The sequence below is a fragment of the Python bivittatus genome, unplaced genomic scaffold (genome assembly GCF_059951505.1).
Source record: "Python bivittatus isolate LINGU-HERP-01145 unplaced genomic scaffold, Pbiv_v1 ctg000680_np1212, whole genome shotgun sequence".
NCBI lineage: Eukaryota > Metazoa > Chordata > Lepidosauria > Squamata > Pythonidae > Python > Python bivittatus.
Genome location: NW_028277095.1, coordinates 9,465,681 through 9,493,435, shown reverse-complemented (window position 1 = coordinate 9,493,435; position 27,755 = coordinate 9,465,681). Strand labels below are relative to the sequence as shown.

Here is a 27,755-nt window from a genome sequence, read left to right as displayed (position 1 = left end):
TAGCGTTTCATGTTTATTGGTTACGGTGCATATTCTGCTTGCACACTTGAAGCAGGTTTAAAAGAGCCCTGTGTTCCCCCCACCTCAGCCACAGATTTTTCACAACAGGACCAAGCAGTCAAGTATAATCCCAGGCCAGCTTGCCACGTCCGCCATGGAAAGCGCCTTCCAGGGCCTGGTGTCGGGGGGGGGCAGACTATTCACTCCGCTCTCTCGGCTCCCGATACTGCCACTGGATGTAGTCAAAGATGTCCTTCTCGCAGTCCACAGGGAGTGGCTCTCCCGCAATTCCTGCCAGTTCAGAGCCAAAGAGTTCCACTTGGTTAACCGCCCCAGCAAGAGATCCCCAATTCTCCAGCCACGAGGTTCTGTTAAGTGGTGCTTTGTGGAAGCAGCTGCCACTTGCCCAAGTTTGACTGTGGCAGCTTCTGCTTCCTTCCAGAGGGAAGACCCTTCAGACCTTTTACCGTTCATTATAGGTGGGTGGGTGGGGAGAAGGACAGGAACCAGGAAAAGAGAACAAAGTTGTTGGGCTGCTGTTAGTGTTGTCAACACAAAGGCCCGTGGACCAAAGCATTCTTTCTTACCGACACCAGGAAGCCCTTTCCTCATCCTAAGCTTATCTTTAGTCATGAGGACTAGACAAGACGTGATTTTGCTTGAACAAAAAGTTGGGATTTGTGGCATTATACTCTGACAAAAAAGCTCTTTGTGGCTCAACTCTGTCCTAGAGAGCAATGAAGAATACTCACCAGTGATGCCGAGAGGCCGGATTGTGTACTCATTGAGAGTGAAGCCCATCTCCAAGGCGTGGGCCCGCATGTTCTTATTGAAGAGGTCACTTCCAGTGAAGTACAGGACTCCGCAGTAATACTGATCCTTGGGAATCAATCTATAATGCAATCAAGAGAGGGGCTGACTTTGGTAGCCTGGCAGTACAGGTAGTCCTCAACTAATCCCAACAGCAATTGGGATTGGAATTTCTGTTGCTAAGTAATGTGGTTGTAAAGCAGCCGGGGAGGGTGCACAAGGCTGCGAGGGAGGCATGTTGAGGCTGGAGGAGGGTGTGTGAAGGTGCCAGGGAGGCGCAGCGAGGCTTGGGGAGGGTGTGTGTGGGGGTGAGTGGCTGGCATGGCATGAGCGCAGAGGGCTGAGGGGCGGTGCACGGGTGGGTGAGACGTACCCCAGCGACTTGTGACCTTCCCTGCCAGCTTATCCATTGGCTTTCTTGGGAAGCCGGCAAGGAAGGACGCAAATAGCAATCATGTGACTACAGGGATGCTGGGATGGCCAGAACTCTGAGCACCGGTCGTAACCACCATTCATTCAGCACCATCGTAACTTCAAATGGTCACTGAATGAATGGTCCTAAGTTGAGAACTACCTGTATATAAACATAAGGAAACCTTTTGCTCAGCTTCAAGAAGTATTTTCCACTACTCTTCACAGATATGAGGTCCTGCATCATGGTCTGAACCACATTAGGGTTTACATCTACTTATTGAGGGTATTCAGAACCCAAGCCCCAAATGCCAGCCGCTGCTGGGAAGCAAAAGCAGAAAGTCACAAGGTGAGGGTTGTGGTTTACCCAGGTGGTTTAACTCTTTCAAGTACTCTGCTAACCCCGCCTACCACTCACGTTGCTGCTCAACTTCAGTTCTAAGGATGCTTGCAGTTAGACATCTATCAACCTTATCCTTTTGTTTTTTCACTGCTCCTAGTAAGTCTGCTATGCACAGATTATACGACTTCCCTTTAAAGTACTGCTAGATTTTTTACCTCATCTTGTTCCACGTGAGATTTACCTGATATCAATTCTCCTGTAAGGACAGACAGTGTCATCATCTCTGCTTGGGAGTTGACATACTCCCTAGAACCAAAAAACACAAGTAACAATTAACTGAAGGTCTCCTTTTTTCCAATATGGCAACTGATGAAATAAGAAATATAGAAAAGCAATAAACCTGTCAAAAGTTATAAAAAAAACTTTTAGATCATTCTGCCACACATCAATCCGTTGGACCATTAATTCAGTTAAACAGCCACTTTGGCTCCACCAAAACAGGATTTGGCCAGGATTCTGGGCTCTGAGATTCAGCTTGTTTTTGACAGATGGCTCAGAAGTCAGCAACTGGCATCTGGAGAAAGAGGATTTCAGGACTGGCTGCCTGCATTACAAAGCAGGACTCTTGGCCTCTCTCTAAGATCTCCCTTGTGTCTTCTAACATCAGCGCTGCTGCCTGTGTTTGCAAAGGAAGCAATCACAGAATGTGCATTTGATGTGCAATTTCCTTCATGCAAAATACAGAATTCAAGAGCATGTTAAATGTAAATTCAGCTTTTTTGGGAGCACTCTCAAAATAAGGCAATGCGAATCAGAGGTCAGTTATGACGTAAGGTAAAATTTAACTGTATTTACAGAGTACCACACATCCATTTTGTTCCAAATAACTCTGCAGCAAAAAACCATAGCAAAAATGTCTCCATCTTAATACCTTTCTACTGAACAACACAGCCAAAACTCTTCTGAAGCAGAAAACACATCTGAAACAAGCAAGGACATTTTAAGGAAATGTCTTCCCTTCTGAGGTTAAACCTGAAAGTTTTTTTCTCCTTGACTCTGATACTTAAGTGGAGTTCCAAGCTCACCAGCATTTGAAAGATGAGACAATTCTGGACTTTTCTGAATCTGTTTGCACAGCTCAGTGTTCTCCAATCTGATCCATTTTACTTGTGCTGGGATTGCAACTTCCCAAATTCCCAGGCAACACAGCCAACTATGGCAAAGCACACCAGGAGACCACCAGGTTGAGGAAGGCTGACGCTGGTCATAAACAACCTCTGAATCAGAAGGATTGGAGACCAGCCACTGGGGAGGCTATAATATTCCTCTACAAAGACAGGACTTTTTACGGCACAAAACATTTGTTTTGGAAAAAAAGAAGACTCACCATGAATTTGGTTTCTCCCTTTGACAGTGTGTCTGTAACAAAGTGGATGCTTTCCAGCTGCTCCACAACTTGATGCAAAAGCTTTGGCTTGAAAAGAAAGGAAGAGAACCAAACTGCTTGAGAATGTTATTGTGGTGCCTCATCTAGACCTCAGAAAAGTTTAGGACTGGTTTCAGCCCCTGCACAGGAAATTTGGAAACATGGGGATTTCTGTCCTTGGGACAATCCAGACAATAATAACTAGAAAAGTTATTCCAGAAGTGAACCACCTTCTTTGAGGAGCCTTTCTGGAATGACTAGAAGCTCTCATTCATTTCCAAGGCTTTAGTTGGCCGCCAAAAACATTGCAGGACTATACAAAGGGCAGGGGGGAGGCTGAACTGCATAGAAGAACAATTCTCAATTTTATACAATTCTCTCCGTTTTGCTAACCAGCAATGCAGCACTCAGTGCTGTAGCATGACCTAAGCTGTTCTGATCTGGTTCAGGATACGGAACCGTGTGGGAACCGTGCTGGAACCATTATCAGGTCAGGTTCACGTGGCATAAACTGCAAATCAGCCAACAGAACGTTGTGTAATCAAAATGTGAACGGTTAGTTCATGGCTCAGCATGTCACCCAACCCCCCCAAAGTGGGTTGAATAATCCATGGTTAATTTAACCATGAATAAGCCAGTTATGTAAAGACAATCTTCATCACATAAAGGCAATTTTCAATCAAATTCTGGAAACCTACAACCACTGAAACGAGTGGTTAAAGACAACAACCACATTCACATAACACTCAAAACACAGTTTAGTGTCATCCTTGGTTAAGACATCCACCCAACAGAGATGCCCCAGGCATCACAGCAAAACCCAGTGGGTCTTCTCTTGCTTTTTCATTTTTACTCCTCAAGCAATAGAGCCAGTGAGGGCCCAACTGGGGTCAAAGCCACTGTAGGTGGGACGGTGAAAGGCAAATTCTTTTCCTGGTGCCTTTGTTTTAAAAGAGCACTCCTTCTGCCAGAATGAGAAACAAACCTGGAGCAACAGAAAGCCTGTTGCAAGGGGCTCACCTTGCTGCTATAAACAACCCATTACTCTAGATGCAGGCCACATGCAAAGCCATGGCTGCCAGGGTGGCTTAAACAAGAACAAAGCATGCCACCAATTAGGGCTGGATGACAGGTCCTGAACCATTAACTCTGCCGGATCTTATTTCAAGGTTTGGATGACAGCAGTGTGCATTGCCTGCAGCTGGGCCATATATAGAAATCAGTCCCAGCTTTTAGCTCCAAATCCTTCTCTTATCTTAGTTCTTTTGCTTTGTTCCCTGTGAGATCAACAGCATTGCCCTTTCATGGCAACAGCCTGCAAGCTGTCCAGATCTTTGCCAGCAGAGCAGCTTGGCCACTCCAACATCCAGCCACAAGGACGATGCAATTAGACCGCCAACAAGAATTCCCCATGCAAGCATTCCGTTCCCTTGACCACCACGAAGCAGGCACAGGACCGGTTTCATCCTATTTGGGATCCCTCAGATTGGGCAGCCAGATGTTCTTCTATAGGTTTCAGACCCTCTACTGGGAATTGAATTCATGGCGCCATGCATTTAGATGACTGTGTGGAGTGCATTAATTCTGGGAGCTATCTAGGCCCTGTTGCTCTGTTGTTGCAGAAGCTATTAGATGCAGCTACAGAATTATATATAATCTGCCTACCCATAAGCAATCAGAGCAGAGAGACACAGATGTTACATCATGTCACACCTCTATGCGCACGGTTTTACATGATCACCTGACCAGTAGTGAGTTTGAACCCCACAGAATAGCATCTGGCTACCTTAGGAATCCTAAATAGTACAAAACCAGTCCTGAAGAGCCTGTCTCCTAGTGGTCAAGCTAACTGAAAATCCCACACTGTGAATTCCCCCTGCATCCAAATGATGGTGAAGTCATGTAAAACCCTATACAAGGGGTATGAAATAATTTAACATCTGTATCTCTCTGGTTTGAAAGGGTGAGCTGTATATACTGTTCTGAAATTTCTGCGCAAGCACTAGCTACTATTTTTACCGTGATGCAAACAAAACGAGAAATATTAAAAATTGTAAGGAAAAATATATTGCTCCTTTTGGCAATGAATATCTTCCTTTTATTCAGACAATGCTATGACTGTAACTTTTGAGATAGTCATCTCTAAAATGAGGCTGAGAATGAAATGGCAATATTCCTTAAGAGATTAATCCAAAAGTAATTTGCCATCTTATTTATTAAATTTATATTTATTAAAGCAATTTATATGGCCACCCAACTCACTCACGGTGACTCCGAGCAGCTTACAGAAATAAAACCCCAAATACAAACCCACTAAGCCCTCACGCCCCTGGCGACAGCAATACATTCAAACAAACCACTTTATGGGGTCCGTATCTTTCAGGTAGTTTCTTGGATTTCAGTGTCTGGGAACAGAAAACCCTTGGACTCCAGTGACTGCTGGTGGCTCTCAATGTGTCCTGATTACAACAGGATCGTCCCAAAAGAAAACCCACCTTTTTGGCAGATTCTGAAGTGAAGTCTGGGTGTGTCAGCAGGATATCCATATCTCCACTGGATTCTGCACCTTTCAAAGCAAGGCCAGTCAGCAAAAACAGTCAATCCTGCCTTGGAAACAGTTTCCAATTTAAGAAAAATCTGTGATGAACCAACAGTTATTCTGGTAGAAAGCAAGTAACTTTCTTTCTGCCAACCCTTTGGAATGAAGCCTGGAGGGGGAGGAGGGGAGGTTTTATGGATGAACCTCTTCAGAGAGACCAGCTTCTGTCCTATATTCTCTCTTCATGCAATGTTACTGCAATTATGGAAAATATTCTGGATACAAAATCAATGTTCAGAAAACAAAAATAATTACAAGATTTTTAACACAAGAAGAAATCAATTTTTTGCAAGAATCACCTGGTTATCATGTAGCCCATTCAGCAAAATATCTTGGTTTGCACATGACAGGAAACATATTTTGACATATATATATCAAAATAACTATGTTAAATTATGGCAAGAGATTAAAAGAGACCTTGAAAAGTGGAGGAACCTAAAGCTATCATGGTTAGGATCTACTGCAATTATCAAAATGCATGTATTACCCAAGATAAACTATTTGTTTCAAAGGGCACCAATTAGAATTTCAGAGAGAATCTTACAAGAATGGCAAGAAACTATGAGTAAATTCATATGGAGTGGGAAAAGACCCAGAGTCCAACAAAACTCATACAAGATTCCAAAGAGAGAGGTGGCCTTGCCCTTCCAAACTTTAAATTGTATCATAAAGCAAGCTGCCTGTCATGGATAACAAGAGTACCTAAAACCCCAAATACATTGCAGGATGGCAATTTTGGAGGGAGCCGACTTAGCCAATGGACTTCATAGATACTTATGGTACAGAAATACAAAGAAGAATGAAAACTTAGTAAACGCATACACACGCACAAAGTTAATAATACAATGGAGATTTTAATATTAAGTAATCAGCTTAAGATCAAAACCTCTATTATACAAGAAATACTTTGATGTGAATCCTAGTGGTTGTTTTTTCAATGTTATACTCATATTTGGATGAAAAAGCCAAACAATTTTACTGACATCCTAAACTGTAAATACTATTGATAGAGTTTTTTTTTTTCCTCTTCGCTCTTCTCAATACTCTAGGACAACAAAACGCTATATTGGATTTACTGTGAAGATCCTTTCTTTACTGTGGAGCTGGGAATTCTGCAATAGGATCTCACTTGTCTGGAGACAGGGCTGGAAGGTCCTGGTGGTTCCGCCTGCGGCAGGAAGGAATAGCACCACCCCTGGTTTTGGAATGGAAGGAAAGCTTGAAGAAAGTGTATCTGAGAAAGACAGGGAAAAGGAGGAGGTGCGTATGAAGCTACAGACAGCCGGTTGCTCTCTCAGTGCCTAGATGGACTAGATGCCCTGTCTTTACTACAGAAAAAAGACCCTCATCGTAAGAACAGTGTATACCAGAACTGTCCCTGAAAGAGCGGCCAAAATCCAAAGACTCTCAGTTCTTACATGGAACTATTTTCTGCAGCAACTTCTGCCGGGGGGGCTTTGGCAGAGGCTTATGACTTGAGCTCATACTAGTTTCTAAAGGAGGACATGTCAAAGATCATTTCTTTAAAATACTTATTAAATTTTTTTTTGCAATATTAAAAGGTAATACAAGCTCAAATCAGAAAAAGAAAAAAGAGAATAGAAAAAGAATATTTAAAGAAGCAATTCCCGATCTTCCTTGCAACAAGTACAAGCAAATTATTATTTTTCCGCCCTCTATAAAATTACATATATAGCTCATTCCTTCCCGTAATACCTTCATCCACTCACAGATCCAAAAATCATTGTAATTTTTGTCCAAGTGTCAGCAAAAAGTCCATAAAGGGTTTCCAGAATTTTATAAAAGTATTCCTTATTTTAACCCTGATCAAACAAGTCAACTTTATATTCCTTTCTTTTGCTATCTTAATCTTTAATTCATCAAGTAGTTATTATAGGACCGAGTCTCCATTTTAAACTTTCTTTCTCCCCTCTCAAAAATTTCTTCAGGTTTTTAGAAATCTTCTTTGGCAGGCCCAAAGGTCCTTGCCCAGGTCTTTTTTCATATCTTGGTTTGCCATTTGTATTACCATTCTGACTGTCATTTCCATTTCATAATCCACAATTTATTTTCCAATATTTCTAGCTCAGATATGATCTTTATCCTTTCTTCATCCTGTCTGTCCATAAATTCTTCCCTACTGTTTGTCATGTCCTTCACATCTTCTTTACATTCTTCTTCAAAAAAGTATATTTGCTGGTGCAGAAACTATTGCTGTCAATTTGGTTATAAATTTCTCAAAAATACTTCGAAATGTCTCAAGCAACATGCCTTTCTCCGTCATTTCGCAGATTTTTTTCCTTTTTGCCTGGAGCGTTACTGCCCCCTAGTGGCCTATTTCTATATTCACAAAGCATTAAGTTTCCTTGTTTTCAACTTTCAGCCAATAATCTCTCCTGATAGACTAAACAATTTGCATTCCCACAGAAATATTTTGTTTACTCAATTTTTCAAAAATCTTAGCAAAAGTCCTAATATTCCAAATATGTCTCGTTCCTTAATCCATTTAAAACTTCCTTAAATTCTTATTCAGCTTTTTGCCATTTGTTTTAGATTATTTAAGTTCTTTAAACTGCTAGTTAACTTTTCTTCTATTTTGGGATGAAGTTTTACTCATCAGGTAGTTTTTAAAATTTGTTTGGAAGACCTCTTTTAACTGTAAAATAATTGTAAATCCAAAGGTAATAATAAAAAGAGTAATCAAAGAAAGTGAGGTGGTTGATTCCGATGTCCTTAGAGGCTCTGCCACAGTTGAGAGTTTGACGGCTTCCCTTGTCTCCCAGTGCTCAAACCTGCGGGGTGACCACTGTCCTGCGGTCTCCTTGTGAGGAACAACTGTCCAGAGCAGCAGCGGGCAATGTCTTGTCCTCTCTGTCTGGAGAGGTCCTGTTGGATCGAGCTTGCCACTGGTCTGTCAGTCGTTGCCACATCGTCATCCCTGCTTTCAGAGACATCTAGTTTGCCATTTTCCTCACATGGAAGTCAGGACGTTCAAAGAATATTGTGCATCTACTGCAGTGGCCACAACTCCGAGGCAAACTTATTCTGACACTTGTAGGGTACTTTAATGCAAACTCTGATCCACCTGAAGTCATGGCTTGGTGAAGCTTCTTAGCCAGGGTGAGGCTGTCCAAAGGCTGCAAGGAAGCTATCAGAGACTCTAAACATCTCTGTTCTTTTCAAGTATATCTTGATGGCTTACCTACTTTGTTCCAGTCCCTCTCTACCTGGGGCAGGAAGAAGGGAAGATCACATCCTCATCCTGGTGGAAGACTGAAGTCACCTTGGGTATAAAGGTTGGATCAAGGTGCAAAGTAATGGTGCCCAGTTAGACGACGCACAACTCCTTCTTGACATCTATTTCTGACACTTGCTTGAGTTATCACTAATATGATTGCTATGTTCCACGTAGCGTGTTCTATGGTTGCTTCACAAATTGGTTCAAATATTAGGGCTTGAAGTCCTAGATGGAGGTTCCATGATGGATACTGTTGGATTGTAAGTGGTCATAGTAAGGAAATGCTTCTTAGGAACTTTTTTGATGTGATGGACTAAGAGAGGTTCATTGTTCCCTGGTGCAAAGACCAAGGATTGAGTAGGAAGGCCAGGACCTGAGGCTGGCAGCAGTGAGATCTCTTTCATTTGGCCCATTGCAGAAGGCTCACCAAATGACCCTATACATGGTCAAATGGCAGAAGCTCTTCTACATGTTAGGATGATCTACTGTATGTAGCTTATTATTGTATTCTAGACTGGTGAGGAGGTCCTGTTCATTATTCAGAAGTGTAATTGAAAACAGCTGGGATCTGCATCATTGATTCCCCTTTGGCTCAGCAGGTCTGGTGACGCTGTGGAGATCCAGAGTCAAGCTGCCAACAGGGGCTTCTGCGCCAATTGGGTGCCATCAGTATCTGGTCACACATTGGCCTCAGGAACCTGGGGATGCTGGAAATGGAAAGGCATATAGTAGATCCTTGGGCTAAGTAGCAGCTAAGGTATTTTTCATCTCTACTCTCTGCACCCAGAAGAGCAAACTGAACTGCTCCACCTTGCAAAAGGCAAGAGTTGTAGGAGGTGCATCACTGGCCTCCTGAAGACGGATACCGAAGCTTCACTCGTAGGTTCTAGGTCTTTGGGGCTGAGCCAATCTGTCATGTTTTGACATCCCTGGATGTATTCTGCTACAGAGAAAGTACATTTTCCTCAGCCTGGATGTAAGCCTTAGGATGGAGTTACCCCCTCTCTCCTAATGGGGCCTGTCTGATGAGTCACTCTGAACTGGATGAGTAGAAACTGACAGGTTCTGACCTTGCAAGCCAGGAGCCAGTGGGCTCTCAGATATCTGCAGATGAAGTTCAGAAAGAGCAGGACCTGATGGAAGATGAGCCTGCAGGTCTGGAGCAGTGAGGTAACTGGACACCTGTTGCATAGTGGAAGAACTGTCACCTTATGCATGATGACAACTGATTATATCAAGGAAGCCAAGAAACAATTTTCCAGTACCTTCATCTATCCCAATGCTTGGGGGAAAAACCAGCTAAAAAGGCCTTCTTAAAAAGGCTAAAAGGATGGGAGCCTTGCGGGGAGGATGTTCTACAGGATAGGGGCTCCTACTAAAAAGATGTACTTCCTAGGTCCTACTAAGTGTCCTGGAATGTGCCTACACTGTCTAACCTGGTGGGACGGCAGATACCCACAGGGAGAAGAGGACCCACAGATAATCTGGCCCTATGCTATCCCGGGCTTTCAAGGTGATAACCAGCTCCTTAAATTGCACCCAGAAAGAAACTGGAAGTCAATGCAGCAGCGATGGGGCAAACCAAGGGGTGCCCAAAACTGCACGTATCACTACATTCTGGACCAGCTGTAACTTCTGAATAGTCTTCAAAGACAGTCCCATATGGAGTGCATTGCAGTAAGACAACTGGGAAGTCAGCAAGTCTGTAAGTGAGGTCTCCCAGTCCAGGAATGGGCACAACTAGCACACAAGATGCAGCTGTGCAAAAGCCCCCCAGCAATGACTGCCACCTGCTCAAGCAGGAGCCTGAAGTCTAGGAGGACCCCCAAACTGTGCACGAGCTCTAAGGAAATACTACCCTTTCAAGAATCAAAGATATCACCAGATCTAGAGGGGCCAAAACCTAAAGCTGCTCCACCTTGCTAGGATTGAGCTGGAACCAGTTCCTCCCCATTTTGTATGTGGGAAAAACCTTGGGAGACTGGGCCAAGAAACGCTGTCTAGGGAATGATCAGATAAGAGACAGCATAGCCTGCAGCTGGATAGTGAGCGGGGCAAGAGACCCTCCCTAGTTTCTCAGGCTGTAAAGGAGACAGTGGGAGAATTGTACTTTCAGAGTTGCAAGACTGATGTCAGCCTTACTAGGTAGACCAGACAGGAAACATGAGCAGATGAGCTAACCATACTTTATTGTAAAGCTGCATTAACAGAATCTTGCAAGTCTGAAAGTACAATTCTCCCATCTCCTTTTGCAGCCCGAGAAACATCTTGCCCCACCCACTGTCGAGCTGTGGACAATGCTGTCTCTTGATCATTCCCTAGGCAGAGTTTCTTGGTCCATTCTCCCAAGGTCTTTCCCACATACCATTACACATCCAAAACCTCTCCACTTCCAGGCCCTGGGTCAGCACCTGAATGGCATTGCCTGCCCGGCCAGAGGTGAAAATGTATAACTGGGTAACATCAGCATACTGATGATACTGCACCCCGTGTCACCAAATGACCTCGCCCAGCACTTTCATGTAGATGTTAGACACCTGAACCCTGAGGCAGCCCACACTGCAGGGACCTAGGGTTTGACTTCTCCCCCCATCACCAACATTGATTGGAACTGGCTGTGGAGGAAGGAGGAGAACCACTGCAAACAGTGCCCCCCCAATCCTGAAGCCAGTCCAGAAGGATACAATGGTCAATGGTACTGAAAACCACAGAGGGATCCAGGACAGCCAGGATGGTTGCACTACCCCCCAAGGCTATCCACAAGCACGAGCAATGCCATCACAGTACTATAACACAGCCTGAACCCTGACTGAAATGGGTTCAGATAATATGATTCATATAGGACCCTCGATGCTGAGCACCCACCACCCTCTCAATAACCTTCCCTAAAAAGGTAAGGTTGGAGACTGAATGAAAATGATCTAACACTGTCAGGTCCAAGGATGGCCTCTTGAGAAGGGAGTGCACCACTGACTCCTTCGAGGTAGGTGGCATCATCCCCTCCCACAATGAAGCATGAAGCACTGTGTGGACCCAACCAGATATCACCTTCTGGGAGGCCTTAACCAATCAGGAGGGCCATGGGTCCAGGACACAGGTGACCAAGCTTCAGCCAGGCAATCCAGGCCTTTCCATTCTCTCTAGCACTGGTATCATCACAATTGGAATATCAGGTTTTGTGGACTCTGCTTAGATCTTATGCTACCAGCACTTCCATAACAGGCACCACACACTTCCTAAGAAAATTGAATTCCATAGTCAATCTTCCTAGCAACACCATTTTAGCCACCATGGATGTTGAGGCACCAAAATCCCCCACAAGCATGGACACCAATGGCAAAACAGCACATCTTGTCACCAGACTGTGTGACTTTGTACTCACCCTATTATACTTTTGTACTCACCCTACTATATCTACAACCACATGTACCTGCAAATCAGTGGCCCAGCCCATGGTCCCATGCATGGCTCCTCAATATGCTAACATCTTCATGACTGATCTAAAAGAATGCTTTCTCAAATCTTACCCCTGAAACCCCTCCTTTACCTGAGATTCATTGATGACATTTTTGTCATCTGGACCTATGGATATGAATCTTTCATCAAATTCCATCATGACTTCCATCCCACCATCACCCTCAGCAAAGGCCTATTAACAGAACAAGTTCACTTGATTTCATTGTAGAACTACACCATGGATAGGTAAACACCATATTATACAGGAAACTACAGATCACCACGCTTTCTACATGCTTTCAACTTCCACCCAGAATATACCACCAAATCTATCATCTATAGCCCAGTTCTGTGCTACAATTGCATTTGTTCTGACCCACTTGACAGAGATGCTCAACTGACAAAATTAAATCAGGCATTCAGGAGACTGAAATACCATCCAGCAAGATTAATAGATAAATCAATAGAGCCAGATCAATTCCCAGAGAGGACCTATTAAAAGACAGATCACAGAAACAGAACAACAGCAGAACACTACTGGCTGTCACCTACAGCTCACAGCTCAAACCATTCAAACATATTAATAACCTACAACCCATACTGAACAATGACACTGCACTTTCTAGGCACTGAGTGGCAGGCCCGCACATATAACCACCTAACCTAAAGCAGATTCTCACAAGCAACAAGAAACAACAGGACAATGATGCTAACATGGGAACCAGACTCTGCAACAAACCCAGATGTCTCTCTTGTCCCCACAACTACACCAATAGCACCACCATAGGCCCCAACAAGTACACACGCAAAATTAGAAGCCCCTTCACATGCTCTTCCTTCCACTGCAGCCCCTGCCCTATGGAACACCCCTCTGAGATCTGACAGGCCCATCTATCTTTCTGGAGATCACTAAAGACCTGGCTCTTCCCCCAGGTGTTGGAATAGGGCGAGGTCAGGGTGGGATGAGACTGTGGGTTGCATCAAAGAAGTGTGGTTGTGGCGCCAGGTTTTTTTGTTTTTAGTTTTACTGCTGTTCGTTTTACAGTGGGGCAAAAAAGTATTTAGTCAGCCACCAATTGTGCAAGTTCTCCCACTTAAAAAGATGAGAGAGGCCTGTAATTTTCATCATAGGTATACCTCAACTATGAGAGACAAAATGGGGAAAAAAATCCAGAAAATCACATTGTCTGATTTTTAAAGAATTTATTTGCAAATCATGGTGGAAAATAAGTATTTGGTCACCTGCAAACAAGCAAGAGGTCTGGCTCTCACAGACCTGTAACTACTTCTTTAAGAGGCTCCTCTGTCCTCCACTCGTTACCTGTAGTAATGGCACCTGTTTGACCTTGTTATCAGTATAAAAGACCCCTGTCCACAACCTCAAATAGTCACACTCCAAACTCCGCTATGGCCAAGACCAAAGAGCTGTTGAAGGACACCAGAAACAAAATTGTAGACCTGCACCAGGCTGGGAAGACTGAATCTGCAATAGGCAAGCAGCTTGGTGTGAAGACATCAACTGTGGGAGCAATAATTAGACAATGGAAGACATACAAGACCACTGATAATCTCCCTCGATCTGGGGCTCCACGCAAGATCTCACCCCGTGGGGTCAAAATGATCACAAGAACGGTGAGCAAAAATCCCAGAACCACACGGGGGGACCTCGTGAATGACCTGCCGAGAACTGGGACCAAAGTAACAAAGGCTACCATCAGTAACACACTATGCCACCAGGGACTCAAATCCTGCAGTGCCAGGCGTGTCCCCCTGCTTAAGCCAGTACATGTCCGGGCCAGTCTGAAGTTTGCTAGAGAGCATTTGGATGATCCAGAAGAGGACTGGAAGAATGTCATATGGTCAGATGAAACCAAAGTAGAACGTTTTAGTCTAAACTCAACTTGTCGTGTTTGGAAGAGAGAGAATGCTGAGTTGCATCCAACGAACACCATCCCTACTGTGAAGCATGGGGGTGGAAACATCATGCTTTGGGGCTGTTTTTCTGCAAAGGGACCAGGACGACTGATCCGTGTAAAGGAAAGAATGAATGGGGCCATGTATCGTGAGATTTTGAGTGAACACCTCCTTCCATCAGCAAGGGCATTGAAGATGAAACGTGGCTGGGTCTTTCAGCATGACCATGATCCCAAACACACCGCCCGGGCAACAAAGGAGTGGCTTCGTAAGAAGCATTTCAAGGTCCTGGAGTGGCCTAGCCAGTCTCCAGATCTCAACCCATGGAAAACCTTTGGAGGGAGTTGAAAGTCCGTGTTGCCCAGCAACAGCCCCAAAACATCACTGCTCTAGAGGAGATCTGCATGGAGGAATGGGCCAAAATACCAGCAACAGTGTGTGAAAACCTTGTGAAGACTTACAGAAAACGTTTTGACCTCTGTCATTGCCAACAAAGGATATATAACAAAGTATTGAGATGAACTTTTGATATTGACCAAATACTTATTTTCCACCATGATTTGCAAATAAATTCTTTAAAAATCAGACAATGTGCTTTTCTGGATTTTTTCCCCCCATTTTGTCTCTCATAGTTGAGGTATACCTATGATGAAAATTACAGGCCTCTCTCATCTTTTTAAGTGGGAGAACTTGCACAATTGGTGGCTGACTAAATACTTTTTTGCCCCACTGTATATCGTTTTACTGGTTGTAAGCCGCCCACAATTGTTTTAAGATGGGCAGCTATACAATGTAATAAATAGAGGGAGAGAGAGACCATCATCTGCCAGCAATGGTCCTCCAGATTCTATGTAGGACAAATTTTGTGCAAAATAATAAATGCACATAAATTTGACATCAGAACTCAAAATAAGTGCCAAGTAGTACAGGTAGTCTTGGTCATTCAAATTTGTGACTGTGCTGAATGAGGAGACTTACAGCTGGTCCTTGGAATTCCGGCCATCAGTATCCCCACGGTCACATGATTGTGATCTGGGGGCTCAGTGTCCAGCTTGTGATTAGAATGTCACAGCAGGCCACAGTCACGTGATCGTAACTGCCGATGCTCCTTGCCAGATTCCCACAAGCAAAATCAATGGAGAAGCCAGCAGGAAGTCAGAAGTTGAGGTCATGTAAGGTCCTCGCTTAATGACCTGCACGGTTCTTGCTTAATGATGGCAATTGAGACTGCCAGAACTGCCGTCACTAAGTGGCGCAGTAATGTGATGTCATGCTTTATGACTGCATCACTTAGCGATGGCAATTCTGGTCCCAACTGCCATCGTAAACTGAGGACTATTGTATCAGAGCATTTAAACCTTCCAAGACATTTTACAAGTAGTCCTCGCTTAACAATCATTCCTTTAGTGACTGTTTGAAGTTACAATGGTGCTAAAAAGTGACTTAGGACCAGTTCTCACACTTACAACTGTCACAGCACCCCTGCAGTCATGTGATCAAAATTCAGGTGCTTGGCAACCAGCTCGCACTTACGACAGTTGCAGCATCCTGGGGCCACACGATCACCATTTGTGATCTTCCAAGGGGGCTTCCAACAAGCAAAGCCAATGGGTGAAGCTGGATTTGCTTAATGACCATGTGATTTGCTTAACAACCGCTGCAAAAAAGGTCATAAAATCGGGTCTGATTCACTTAACAAACACCCCGCTTAACAACCAATTTTCTGGTCTCTATTGTGGTCATTAAGCAACAACTACCTGTATAAGAGACCTCAGTGTGACTGTTTTGAAAAACAGGACTTTAATTCCACCTTTGAGTGAGAGGTTGCTTAACACACATACATCAAAAGGTTTCAAGCAATCTCAGAAGGTCTCAAAAAACACAAGAAGTTCACACACACACACACACACTAGCTCCAGATGTGGAAACATGAAATACTGAAGATAGGGAGATCCATGGGGTAGCACAACACATCCAGCTTCCCCATGGAAGTCCTTCTAATCCACATTCTAGCAATAGATTCCAAAAGCCACATGCCAGGCTACAACTGCTACCAGGCAAGAAAAAATACGGAACACCAACCTCGGCGAAAACTGCCACAAACGGTAGCAATGTATGCAGGGTCTACTTTCTTCACTTCACTGAATACAATTTCCTGTTGTGAAGAAAACAGATCAAGTCATTTGATCTCTCATGGACTCTTATGCTTTCTCTTCAGAAGGAGTGATATTTGCTTACCTGCATTTCAAGCATCTCCTTTCTAGGAATTCTTTTTTCAAAGTCTTTGAAGTACCTGTGCATGCAAAATAAATTAGGATCAAGGATGAATAATGGCTGTGATCTACAACAGGTTTATCTTCATACAAGTTCTGCTGAAATAAAATGCTTAGATCGGCATCAAATGCTGCCTTGAGCACATCAAATTAAAGAAAGATTTACATGCATACTAGAAGAAAGGGATGCAGTTTAAAATATTCATTATATTAAATATTTCTGACATCGGACCAATTTTGCAGCAATGCATCCTAAGAATAAATATTGCAGCTAAAAATTCCACTGCTACAAAAGAACCCTTCCAAATATTAATCTCTTTGCTACCAGGAATTGAAATAATGAGGACCACTGCAAAGACCACGCAAGAGAGAATTCTTCATAAGCAGGGCCCAATTTTGCAAGTAATCCAACAGCACTGGCATTCACTTTGAGGACAGAAATTTCTATTTTTAAGAACACACTCTTAGGAATAGATTCAATACATCCATTTGACCCTCTAAAAAAACAAAATGGAAAATAATCTGCTTCCCCAAGTTCAGCCCCTCTCACTCTGGGGACAACTGTTATATCCCTAGACAAGCCTCCCGTGGGTCAAGATAATCATAATTCTCCCAGGCATGAAAACACTGTCTACTCTTCCCTCGGGGGAACTAAGTAAGCAGATCTTACTTTAATCCAATTTGTTGATGGTGGTTCAATTTATGTTCATTTTTCTTTAGGTCTAGAAAAACCAGAGTATGCAATCAGTTAAGCATTTCTTGAATACCAAGCTTGGAGGAAGCCACTTGCCAACCCTTTCCTGAAAGAGGCCTCTGCACTGTCTGAGATCTGTGGGATGCTGTCCCACAGAGATATCGGAGAGGGAGGAAGGAGTTAGAAGTTTAATTACTGCAGGAGCAATTTGATTTCTGTATGAAATTTAATATACCATCAACACACAGATTCTTTTTTAAAAAGCAAAAATACTATAAAAACCAACATGTCATACAAACGCTTAAGAAAAAAAATTAGAAGTCAGTTATACCAACATAACATCATCCTGCAGGAAAATCAAGCCAAACGAGCAACAAGTTTCTCTTCGACAGGGAAGTCAGACTTTGTTTTCAGATGTGCAGAAGGGTGCACATCCACTAATCTGTCTTAGGAGGGTGCTCAACAAATCTCTCAAAGTATCCATGTGCGTTCAGATGTAGATGCAGATATGCAGCTAATAACCTTCCGTTGGCTTACCTTCCAATGTTTTAATGCCTTCATCCACTAGTTTCCTGGCAGCAGCAGGACTGCAAAGGAAAAGGTAACTCATTACCAGATGGACAGAATTTCTACTGCAAAATCTCAGCAGAGCTCAAATTAACGGCATCTGAAACAGAGAACTGACAGATTACCTAACCAAAAGCCAATGGTAGAAGTAATTCAGAAAAGTGAATCAATGACAACTCAAAATCTGTGAGAGGCAGAGAGAATTAAAGTTATCCAGGGTAAGGAAAGTACCAAAAAAAGAGCGAACAATGACAGAGAGACTGCTAAGTGGACTGCTAATATTACAGATGAGACCATCTGTATGTCACCAGGTTCACTGTTTGTAGAGATGGAAAGGAACCTTGGAGAACATTTTCCACCAACATTCTATTCATTGCAGGATTGACAAAGCACTTTATGGTACTCATCACAAGTATGTTTTCTGGGCAGTATAAAAAAAAAACTCCATTCAAAATGAACTTAAAATTAAAAACTAAAACAGCAAAGAAATAAGGCAAGCAACCGTAGTTGTGAGATTATATGAAGTATTAGAACATGTTCTCAGATCTGAAAAGTCTCAATGTGTGTGTGTGTGCGTGCGTGCACGGAAATACATCACTTCACCTGTCACTGAAGAAACTACCAGGTAGGTCTCAGCAAGCCTCTCTGGAAAGGGCGCTGCACAGCCAAGGCACACCCACTGCATTCTTGGCTGCTGCTTGCTTAGCTCTGCTTCAACCTCTGAGGAAAAAGGCAGCCCAACCTTTTCTATAGAAGGAAGGTTTATCTGGTATTTAGCCAAAATTCATCCCTTCAACAAAAGCACACAGAATAGCTCTAGATTCAAAAAGCTCCCAATTTGATTTAGTAGTGCTTCCTCAGTCACAACAGAAAACAAACTGCAGCAGCTTCTTCTGAGCAACAGATCGAAGAATATTTACAGGTTCTAATTATTTCTTCCTTTAACAATCCATTGCTAGCAGTAACACCAGAAGAATACTTCAACTTTTCCAAGGAGAGTTCCGGTCAAGAAGAGTAGCCCCAACATGGGCATTCCAGAATTTAACTTTCTTGAATAGTAATATTTATTACTATTAAGAATAATAGTAATTACTTTTATTAGCATTATTTTCCCAGAAAACCTGAATCCTATCTTTTGGATTTAAATTATTTGACTTTCCAAAAACCTTGTTCTGGCCTTTGAAATTAAAAATGCACATAAATTTACCCTATGCCGCTAACTCTGGTCAGTAAATTGATAGAAGAGCTTGTGTCATCTTGTCGAATCTAAAGGAAGGAAAATACAATAGAATCATTAGTCTGAGTTTCATATGTACATATACATACGCAAAGAGGAAGGCTCATAGCATGGCTGGAAAATTATAGTACGATGCTTCTTGATATGTTCCTTGATATACGAGAGCTTCATGTTAGCATATGAATTGCAGAGATAAAGATGATATGAAATAAGTATATGAAATAAGATTCTAAAAACTCAAATATTTACCTTTTCTAGCTTACGTAATTTTCCAGTAGATAAAAATTCATCAATCTTTTCAGCAATTTTAGCTCCTACACCATCCTAAAAATATGAAGTTGACATTAAAAAAAAGATGACATGTCTGGTGACATCAGACTACAAGAGCTCTTAGCATATAAATATACGTAAATGCTTTTAACTTGGTAATCTTCTGCAAAATTTCTCAACTACCCTTTTCAGCACGGCAAGACCCGTTTTCTGTAAAGAAGTATAAGATTTCTCCTGAACCCGCCCAGTGAACTCTTTCTTGCTAAATAGATTTAATTATATTGTAAATGTTTAAGATCAAGCTATTTCTCAATAAAATCTGACTGAAGTACTAGCCATATCAACTAAAAACTCCTGAAGAATTTTGGAGAATTCCTTATTCTTAGCCCCAGAACTTACCAATTTTCTTGCTTCAGACCCACTTTTTATCTTGCTAGGGTATTTGGATATTACAGATGCTGCTTTCCTGCATGGCATAAGAAAAAAAAAGTCTGTTCCTATTTTGGCAGCACAGTCAGTCTATGGCAAAAGACTTCTGCAAAATGCACGCTAGAATTCCCAGAAGAAGAAATACCAGTAAAATTCTGCTGCATTTTCTAAAACACTGAGCTTCCATGTGAAGCAGATTAGGCGACTGTTCTGAAAATGCAAATCTTACCTGTAAGCATTGTATTTATGAATAGCTCTATTCACATTCCTTTCATAGTTCGCCAGTTCTGAAAAAGTTATAAAGAGGAGCATAAGTTAACACCAGGCTCAAGGTAAGTACAGTGGTACCTCTAGTTACGAACGCCCCTCCTTATGAATTTTTCAAGATATGATCAGCTCCAGCCCCAAAAATTTACCTCTACTTGCGAACTCTGCCTCTACTTATGAACCGGATCTGCAGCCATTTGCCCTGCTGCCACGCGGTCGCGGCTTCCTGTGGGCGAGATCGCGGTAGCAAGGAGACGTTCAGTGAGGCTTGTGGTGTGTTTTGTGGCGTTTGGAAGGTTTTTGTGGCGTTTGGAAGGTTTTTGAGGTTTAAAAATAAAATGCATATGTTTCAGAACTGTTTAGCCGTATTTACATTGAACCTTATGGGGAAATTTGCCTCGTGGTGCGACCAAATTCGGAGGGCGGAACGGATTAACCGTATTTACATTGAACCTTATGGGAAACTTTACCTCGACTTGAGACCAACTCGAGTTGCAACCAGAGTCACGGAACGGGATTAAGTTCGTAACTAGAGGTACCACTGTAGTAACTTAGATTGAATTATACTGATTTCAGGGGCACTCTTAAACCGCCTAACTGAAACGGAGGGGATCCAAAAGCGCTTTGGGAAACGGACCTTCAGTCCGATCCCAGCCTTCCTAAGGCAACCGACTTGTGCCCCCCGGATCCGCGCAGCCTAGAAGCATCCGAGGCTTCTGGCCCTCCGCTACAGCCACCTGCGCCTCTTGTTTGTCCCGGGTCCCGCTGGGGGAAGGAAGCCGCGAACCGGGCGCGGGGACCCCCAGCGCCCGGCAAGGCGCTCGCCGGGCCCTGCTGCGGGACTTCTGAAGCCCGGAGAGCCTCCTCGGGGCGAGCCTGAGTCCGGCCGCGGCAGCCGCGGGCAAGGCGCGACCTCAAGGGCAGGTCCGCAGCGCCGTCGGGAACGCCGCTCGGCGCCAAGCCCGCGTCGAGCGCCCGCGAGAGGGGCCGAGACGCGCCCGCAGCCAGGGCGGCCTCTTTCCCCGGCTTGTCCCCCCCCGCCGCTTCGCCCGCGAGGAGTCGGTGCGGCTTATCCGCAGGCGCCTTGCCCTCCCGCCGCCGCCGCCGCCGCCGCTCCGGGGGGCTTCCGGGCTCCAGCGCCCCGCTTCCAACCCGCCGAGGAGGCGTCCGCGCGCCCCCGCGGCGGAGAAGGCCCCGACGCCGCCCGAGGCTTCCCGCGGCCTCGCCGGCGCGGCGCACCCACCGCTCAGGAGGTCGGTGATGGCCTGGTTGGGGTTCTCCTGCGGCGCCTTGCGCTTGCTCATGGGGGCGCGGGGGCCGCGGCGCCTCTGCGCGTCCCCAGCCCTCTGGGGAAAGGCGGCGCCCGGAAGTGACGCGCGCGGCAGCTCCGGAAGTGGGGCCGCCGGCTGCGGAAGCGAGGCGAGGCGCGGCGAGGCGATGTGAGTGGGGCGGCGGGGCCCGCGGCGCCCCTCCCGCCCCCCCGGCGCTAACCGCGTGTTCTCCCTTTCTCCCCGCAGGGCGAAGGTCACCTTCAAGGTCACGCTCACTTCGGACCCGCGCCTGCCTTACAAAGTGTGAGTCCCCGCCAGGAGCGCGGCCCGCCTGGTGCGCGTGCGCGGCCCGGCTCGACACGACACGACACGTCGCGCCGCGCCGCGCGTGGAGGGCGGGAGGACTCCGGAGGAGCGGCTGCTGCCCCGCGGGGGCTTCGAGGGACGGGCGGCCGACCGGAAGCGGGCTGGGATGGCGGGCCATGCTGGGATGGGAGACCACCGGGAAATCCCGGAGCCGCGGGCTGGACTTCGCAGACGTGGCAGAGAAGCCTGGGGGAGTACCCGTTGCCCAGGAATCTGCGTTCCTGTAGATGCTGGGAGCTGAGCTCCCCTCGACCTGACCTTTTCTTCTGCAGTTACGCAGGAGAGCAAGGCCCAGCCTTCCCTAAGCCATATTTTTAGAGAGAGATTTTGGGACTGTGAGCTTTTGCCTAGAAAGATGTAGCTGTCATTAACTTTAGAGAACTAGGGTTCTGATCTAACCTGTACATTTTATCTGTGTTGTTTCTAGGTTAAGTGTGCCTGAAAACACACCTTTCACTGCTGTCCTGAAGTTTGCTGCGGAGGAAGTAAGTGGTTTTCAGAAACGTCAAAATAGATATTTTTAGCTATGTGGTATTGTTTAAAAGAGTGTTAAATTGCTTTTTTATTTGGCAGTTTTGAAATGGAATAAAAAGAACAAAATACAGTAGTACGGTAGTGTTACTTTTCTTTTTATAAAGTAGGATTAGCACAAAGAGGTGTTTGTATGAAGGAAACCCTAAGAGGAATGGCAAGGTATAATTTGACTGTATTCTTTTAACTTGTTGTATTTCTGTTTAACTTAGTTCAAAGTCCCTGCAGCTACAAGTGCCATTATAACGAACGGTGAGTTTGCATATGCCATAATTTATGAGATGCTCAGATAGGTTCCGGTGTTGGTCGTGGCAGGCACCAGTTGACCACCACAGCTGCTAAAATTTCAGAGCCCTGTGGCTTGAAGAATAAAATTGATAGTTTCTGCACATTTACACGTGGGGGAGGAGAAAGCAATTCAGGGCGAGTCAGTTCTTTCTGCCATAATTTTGGAAGGGTGGCAAGGAAGGTGGCCTGGAAGGCAAGCAGAGCAAAAGATGGTTTCCAAGTGTGGCTCTTTAAAGCCAATCCCAGCGCAGGTGGAGCAAAGCTGGTCTTGCAGAACAATGAGGCTGCCTCTGGAGGGTATGCAGTGGAAGAGGAGACCCCTTCCTCAGTTCCTGGCAGCCATTCAAAGGGTAGAAGAAAGAGTCCAAACTTCTGTGAGCTTAACTGTTGGTGGGGATTCTTGAACGGAAAAGGAGAACAGTCTTGAGGAGGAAAAGATTTGAATTAAGGGCTCCAGTTTGGAATAGTGTGAAATTTGATTTGGTTTGGTGGTTTGTTTTCCAGATTTTATATTTGTGCCCTAATCAACCTTACTCTATAAGGATTGTCCAGGTTAGGAATTATGCCTAACCTAGACCTAAATGAGGCTCACCCACATGAGTCAAGCCTGACAATAAACCATTAGAAGTATAAGGGCTTAATGTATTATCTTTCAGAAAATAAATCCCCTTTCATCACCAAATGAGTGTGAGGAATTTACCTATGAAGAAGAAAAAAAAAGCTTAAGTGGTTACTTTCAAGTATTTGGTTTTGTTTTGGGGTGGGGGGAAGTATTGGGGATGTTAGGGATCAAGAGAAAAAGGTGAGGGTGGAAACCAGAATCCTGATGGGCTCTCTATCCATCCATCCATCCATCCATCCATCTTGCCGGCCATCTCAGACCAGCGATTATAACAGGCGTCTCACAGTACTTTGGAACTTGGAACAGGTTCAGCAGTGCAGTGCTTTGGATTCAAGGCACGAATGCAACTCCTGTCCATAATGGCTTAAAGTAGCCCCCTTTTCTTGGGTTTGCATGGCTGCCATCTGGAGCCACCATATGATCCAGGAAATGGGCTGCTTTAAGGAGTTGCAGGTGGGAGCTGTCCTTTTGCTCAGTAGTACCTTTTTGCCTTCAACATCCAAAGTGCTGCACAGCCCTAGTTCTAAAAATAGCACTGGTAACTTGCTGTTCCAGAATCCAGAATAATGAATTTAAAACAGGGGTGTTTCAAAGCTTGGTGGGATACTGTTGGAGTCCAGTAATAAAGCTTGTCCACTTGTTTCTGACCACATGTGGTAAAGTTATGCTAGGTTTTGCATAGAGGGCACAATCTGTAATTTTTTTCTTATTTGTGAACTGGCCAAGAACTTGATTTTGTTTCAGTAATGATTCCATTCATTTTCATGGGATCTACAGAGGGGATATTCTGCAGAAGGATCTCACTAACCTCTTTAATTTTCTCCCCAGATGGAATAGGAATAAACCCTGATCAAACAGCTGGTAAGTATTTTGTAATGAATGCTACAGAGTGATTTTTAAAGATCTGGGTCAGCAAGAAATAATGAAATTTTCCACCTTATAACATCTATAAAGAATCAGCATGAGGCATCATCCTGACAGCCTTTTTCAAGCACTTCTGAATACAAAGCATTTATATTAGGACATGAATTGGCAGTTCCATGTGCTAGTGGTGGATGATTGGTTTTGTAGTCCAGCAGTATCTGGAAAGCTAGAGAATGACTGTGCAAGCCCCTCTGAGGTTAGATGGCATTTCTGAGTCATGCATAGGAATACAACTTGAACATTTGCAAGTGTGAACAAGCATTAACGCTTACAAAGCTTTCAGTATTTCCATGCCTGTACATTTTTTTCATTATTGCTGTTGAAAACAGTATTTTACAATCAGGTCATAAGTTGGCTGTGGTTCTACTGCCAGGTCCAGGCAAATCATAAACCACATCCCTGCAAGTTTTTTTTTTAATAATTTATGATAAATGATAAAATACTTAAGCTGACGTTGAATATGTCTACATCAGTTAAGAGTATCAGTTTTTAGGAGCAGGTTTTAATGTGTTTGGATTCTGAACTGAAAAATAAAAGTTGCAGATAGTTTTACAAGCAAAATGTTCATTAAGCTATGAGGTTCTCCAAACATTTGTATAGAGGAGGAGCTTGGCTTAGTTAAAGATACATCCTTTTTTCAACATGCTTATTTATTTACTCTGTTTCTGAGTTACCTCATAATGGTTGTTCCCTGGATTACTTGTAAAAATAATTTAAATGTCAACATCCTCAGATCAGCAAATACAAATATAGAAAATGCAATAGTGAAGTGATTATCTAATAACAGCAAAGTTCTATCAGCTGTAAATTGATTAAAAGCAGGAATTATAACTCTATATTAAACAAGAGAATGCAGGGTTTAAACATTTTATTTTTAAAAATGCCTTGAGAATAAAATTGTCTTTACCTAGATCTGCAAGCATAGTAGTGTAATGATATGCAGGCCTTGTTTGGAAAGTATTTTGTCTGGAAAGTATGAACAAAGGGCTACTGCTAAAAAGACCTTGTGAGGCCCCATGTCTTGAGTATGAGTGTAGAAGAATAAACAGTCTTGCAAAAAGCAGAGAAAATTCCTATTGACCATAGTTGTACTACAATTCTTTATAAAGGTCTGACCTGCTACCACATCCTGGTAGTAGTAGCTCTTCATTCTGCTTCATATTGATGAGTGAAAACATGCAAATCTTTTTAGAATTACCGTATTTCTTTTCTGCTGCATCTCTCAGAATCGTGTTTACTTATTTACCTGAAGCCTTTTATTAAAATGCAAGCAAAGATCTCTAGATATCCTTTTAGGTAATAACCTCCCTTTTCTTTCCCCAGGAAATGTTTTCCTGAAGCACGGTTCAGAATTGCGGCTCATTCCCAGAGATCGTGTGGGAAGATATTGGCACATGCAGGGTCTACTTACACTTAGATAACAGAAGTAGCAGACAAATAAATAGGCACTTCACCCAAGAATTGGCATCTTATGTAATTTGCATTTCTCTGTAAAATCATTGTTACCACAGTCAACTCGCAGTAAGAAAAGTAGGCAGAATGCCGTTTTTGAACAACACCTACAGGAGATCCTATCACCACTACAAAACTATCCCTGCCTTCTTCCTTTGAAGTCTCTAGGCTTCTGTTTGCTTTCAGACCTCCCCAGTTCACTTGGTTGGAGCAGGCATTACTACCGTGGGTAAACGGATGGAGTTTTCTGTTCCTTTGAAATGAATAGGAAAGCATCTTCTGTGTTTACCAGCAATGGGCAGCCACTTTTATAGTCATAGCAAAGTGGTTTGTTAATACATTGATGAAAGATTAACTTGGTTTAGACAATGTAATCATGTGTTTGACTATTATATTATAAAAAGTATTATGGCATATACTTCCAGTGCTTGCTAAAAGTTTGTGTAACTATTAGGAATTATTTATTACATTCCAAGAAAAAAAGTCCATTTGAATAGCAAGAAGTTACCATTATGGGGGGCTGTATGCTTAAATTGTGCTAATGGTGGTTCATAGAAATCAGAGATTTACGTTATATGATGTAGAGTTTCAGGAGACATGTTTTTATCAGGGAATGCATTTTACCATGGATAATAAATTGTATTTCTGAGCCCTACTGGTACAGAATGTAAGTTGCTCTGGTGTACCAAGCTTGTTCCCACTAATCTCCACACTTGGTAGGTTCAGATTTAAACCTTTCATTTGGTTTCTTTTCTTCAGATTTCCCAATTTCTGAGTGAAGTCTGCCATAGGAACTGCATACAAACTAAGGGGGTTTATTGTTAATTAAAAGCTGTGAGCATGCTTTCAGTGCTTTGTCTTAACAGGAACATGGTAAATGTTTTGTGTTCTTGGAAGCAAAATAAAGTTCCATCAGTAATGGAAGTTTTCTCTTGTGGGCTTGTTTGGTTCTCAAAATAAAGGTATACCGAGATATTTCTGCTCATACGCGATGCAGTAAAAGACTGGCAGATTTGCTCCTGAGCAAGATAAAACTTTTCAGTACCCCTCCAATCCATGACCTCCTTCCCATTTATGCCATTTCACCTGGTCTACTTAGGAAGGCCCAGAGGCATTGAATACAGTCTGACCCTGTTATTGTTAATGGAATTGTTATACTTCCCTGATATACACCGTGGATATCCACTGTAAGAACCCCAAATAGAAGCATCTAGTCTGTACTGAATACTTGTGAAAAATAGGTCAGTCCTTTATAGAACAATTAAAAGGTGCTACATACACAAAGGGTTTATTAAAAGGGCCCAAAAAAAAACAACCCCAAAAAACAATGTGTCCTCTTGTTATGGAAGCCAGGAATGATAGAGCTTAGACCTTAAATTTTACCTTCCATGGTAAAGCCAAAAATAAGTTAAATGGTGGGATGTCCTGGCTTCTGGCTGAGGGCAGGCCCAGCTGTGGGGATGATGGAGGAGCCAGCTAGGTTACTGCTCAAAGTAATAAGTGTGGTGCCGGCTGCTGTAGGCAACATGCCCTGAGGAAGCAAGTGTCTGTTTGTGAGACTCTCCCGGGTGTGAATGATGGTGCTGCTGTCATCCATTACAGATGGCACTCTGCCCAGAGTCTCCATAGACCCAAGTTCGTGCCCTTTGGGCAGAGTCATCTTCTCCCCTCTCTGTCCCAGGCTTCGGTCAGTCTTCATAGCTGTTAGTGTAGATGTGAGTATTACTGTCTTGGATGCTGTCTGCAAAACAGGTCCCACTTTAGAATGCCCCAGACTACAAGGTGTGCTGGTTGTAGTTGTGGCGGCAAAGGTCACAGCTCCAGGAGGGGACGAGGAAGAGGCAGAGGAAACAGCAGCAGCAGCAGCAGTTTGGACTGCTGTGGGTTTCAGGGGGACAGACGCAGCTTCTGCCATGACAGATTTTGTGAGTGCAGAGAGTTTGGCATCTGACATCACATAGAGGGTCTTCATGGGGCTTGTGGTAGTTACTAGATAAGGAGAAGGACAAAGGAGATGTTTCAGATGATGCTAAATATTCAACTCGTATAACTGAGCTCCTGGATTTTGCTTAGCATCATAGGCATAGATTCCTCAGAAGAATCCCCCCCTCAAATGAAAAATGGTTCTCTCTCTATAATTCTTAGCATGACCTCTGCTAGCAACCTTCAGATCAGCCAGGCATTCCAATCTACCTTCTAGTGACTAAGTGTCTTTATTCTCATAATTTAGGTGAACCTGTAAATGTGGCAAAGGTTCAAGGAAAGTCATGAAAATTATAATTAACTCTCCAGGATTTTTGGCCTTTCTCAGAAATACATAAATACACAATAGGATTGCTCATAAAACTTTTTTTAATGTCAGGCTTC

The 27,755-nt window shown here is 43.6% G+C and overlaps 3 protein-coding genes across 6 annotated transcripts in view; 1 reads left to right on the top strand and 2 right to left on the bottom strand.

The window, feature by feature from the left end:
- On the bottom strand, nt 1-21,310 carry POLB (DNA polymerase beta). Its single transcript, XM_088152093.1, has 14 exons — nt 21,178-21,310; nt 19,897-19,954; nt 19,638-19,704; nt 19,218-19,292; nt 18,939-18,997; nt 17,702-17,751; nt 17,141-17,192; nt 16,436-16,490; nt 16,280-16,352; nt 5,486-5,556; nt 2,952-3,038; nt 1,806-1,870; nt 753-892; nt 1-291 (listed from the first exon to the last, which is right to left on the bottom strand). Exons 1-14 carry the CDS (start codon nt 21,236-21,238, stop codon nt 197-199), a joined length of 1,008 nt encoding a protein of 335 aa, XP_088008219.1. The 5' UTR covers nt 21,239-21,310; the 3' UTR covers nt 1-196.
- UFM1 (ubiquitin fold modifier 1) lies at nt 21,184-26,312 on the top strand. The gene is made up of 6 exons (XM_088152094.1): nt 21,184-21,373; nt 21,452-21,508; nt 21,999-22,056; nt 22,315-22,354; nt 23,841-23,873; nt 25,260-26,312. The coding sequence occupies exons 1-6, from the start codon at nt 21,195-21,197 to the stop codon at nt 25,355-25,357; spliced, it is 465 nt and encodes a 154-aa protein (XP_088008220.1). The 5' UTR covers nt 21,184-21,194; the 3' UTR covers nt 25,358-26,312.
- The window catches only part of KANSL3 (KAT8 regulatory NSL complex subunit 3), a 23,744-nt gene continuing 21,909 nt past the window's right edge, over nt 25,921-27,755 (bottom strand). For all 4 annotated transcript variants that reach the window (XM_088152089.1, XM_088152090.1, XM_025168358.2 and 1 more), the window contains exon 22: nt 25,921-27,377. In XM_088152089.1, coding sequence (XP_088008215.1) covers nt 26,797-27,377 — 581 coding nt within the window. In that variant the 3' untranslated portion in view covers nt 25,921-26,796. The remainder of the gene's footprint in view (nt 27,378-27,755) is intronic.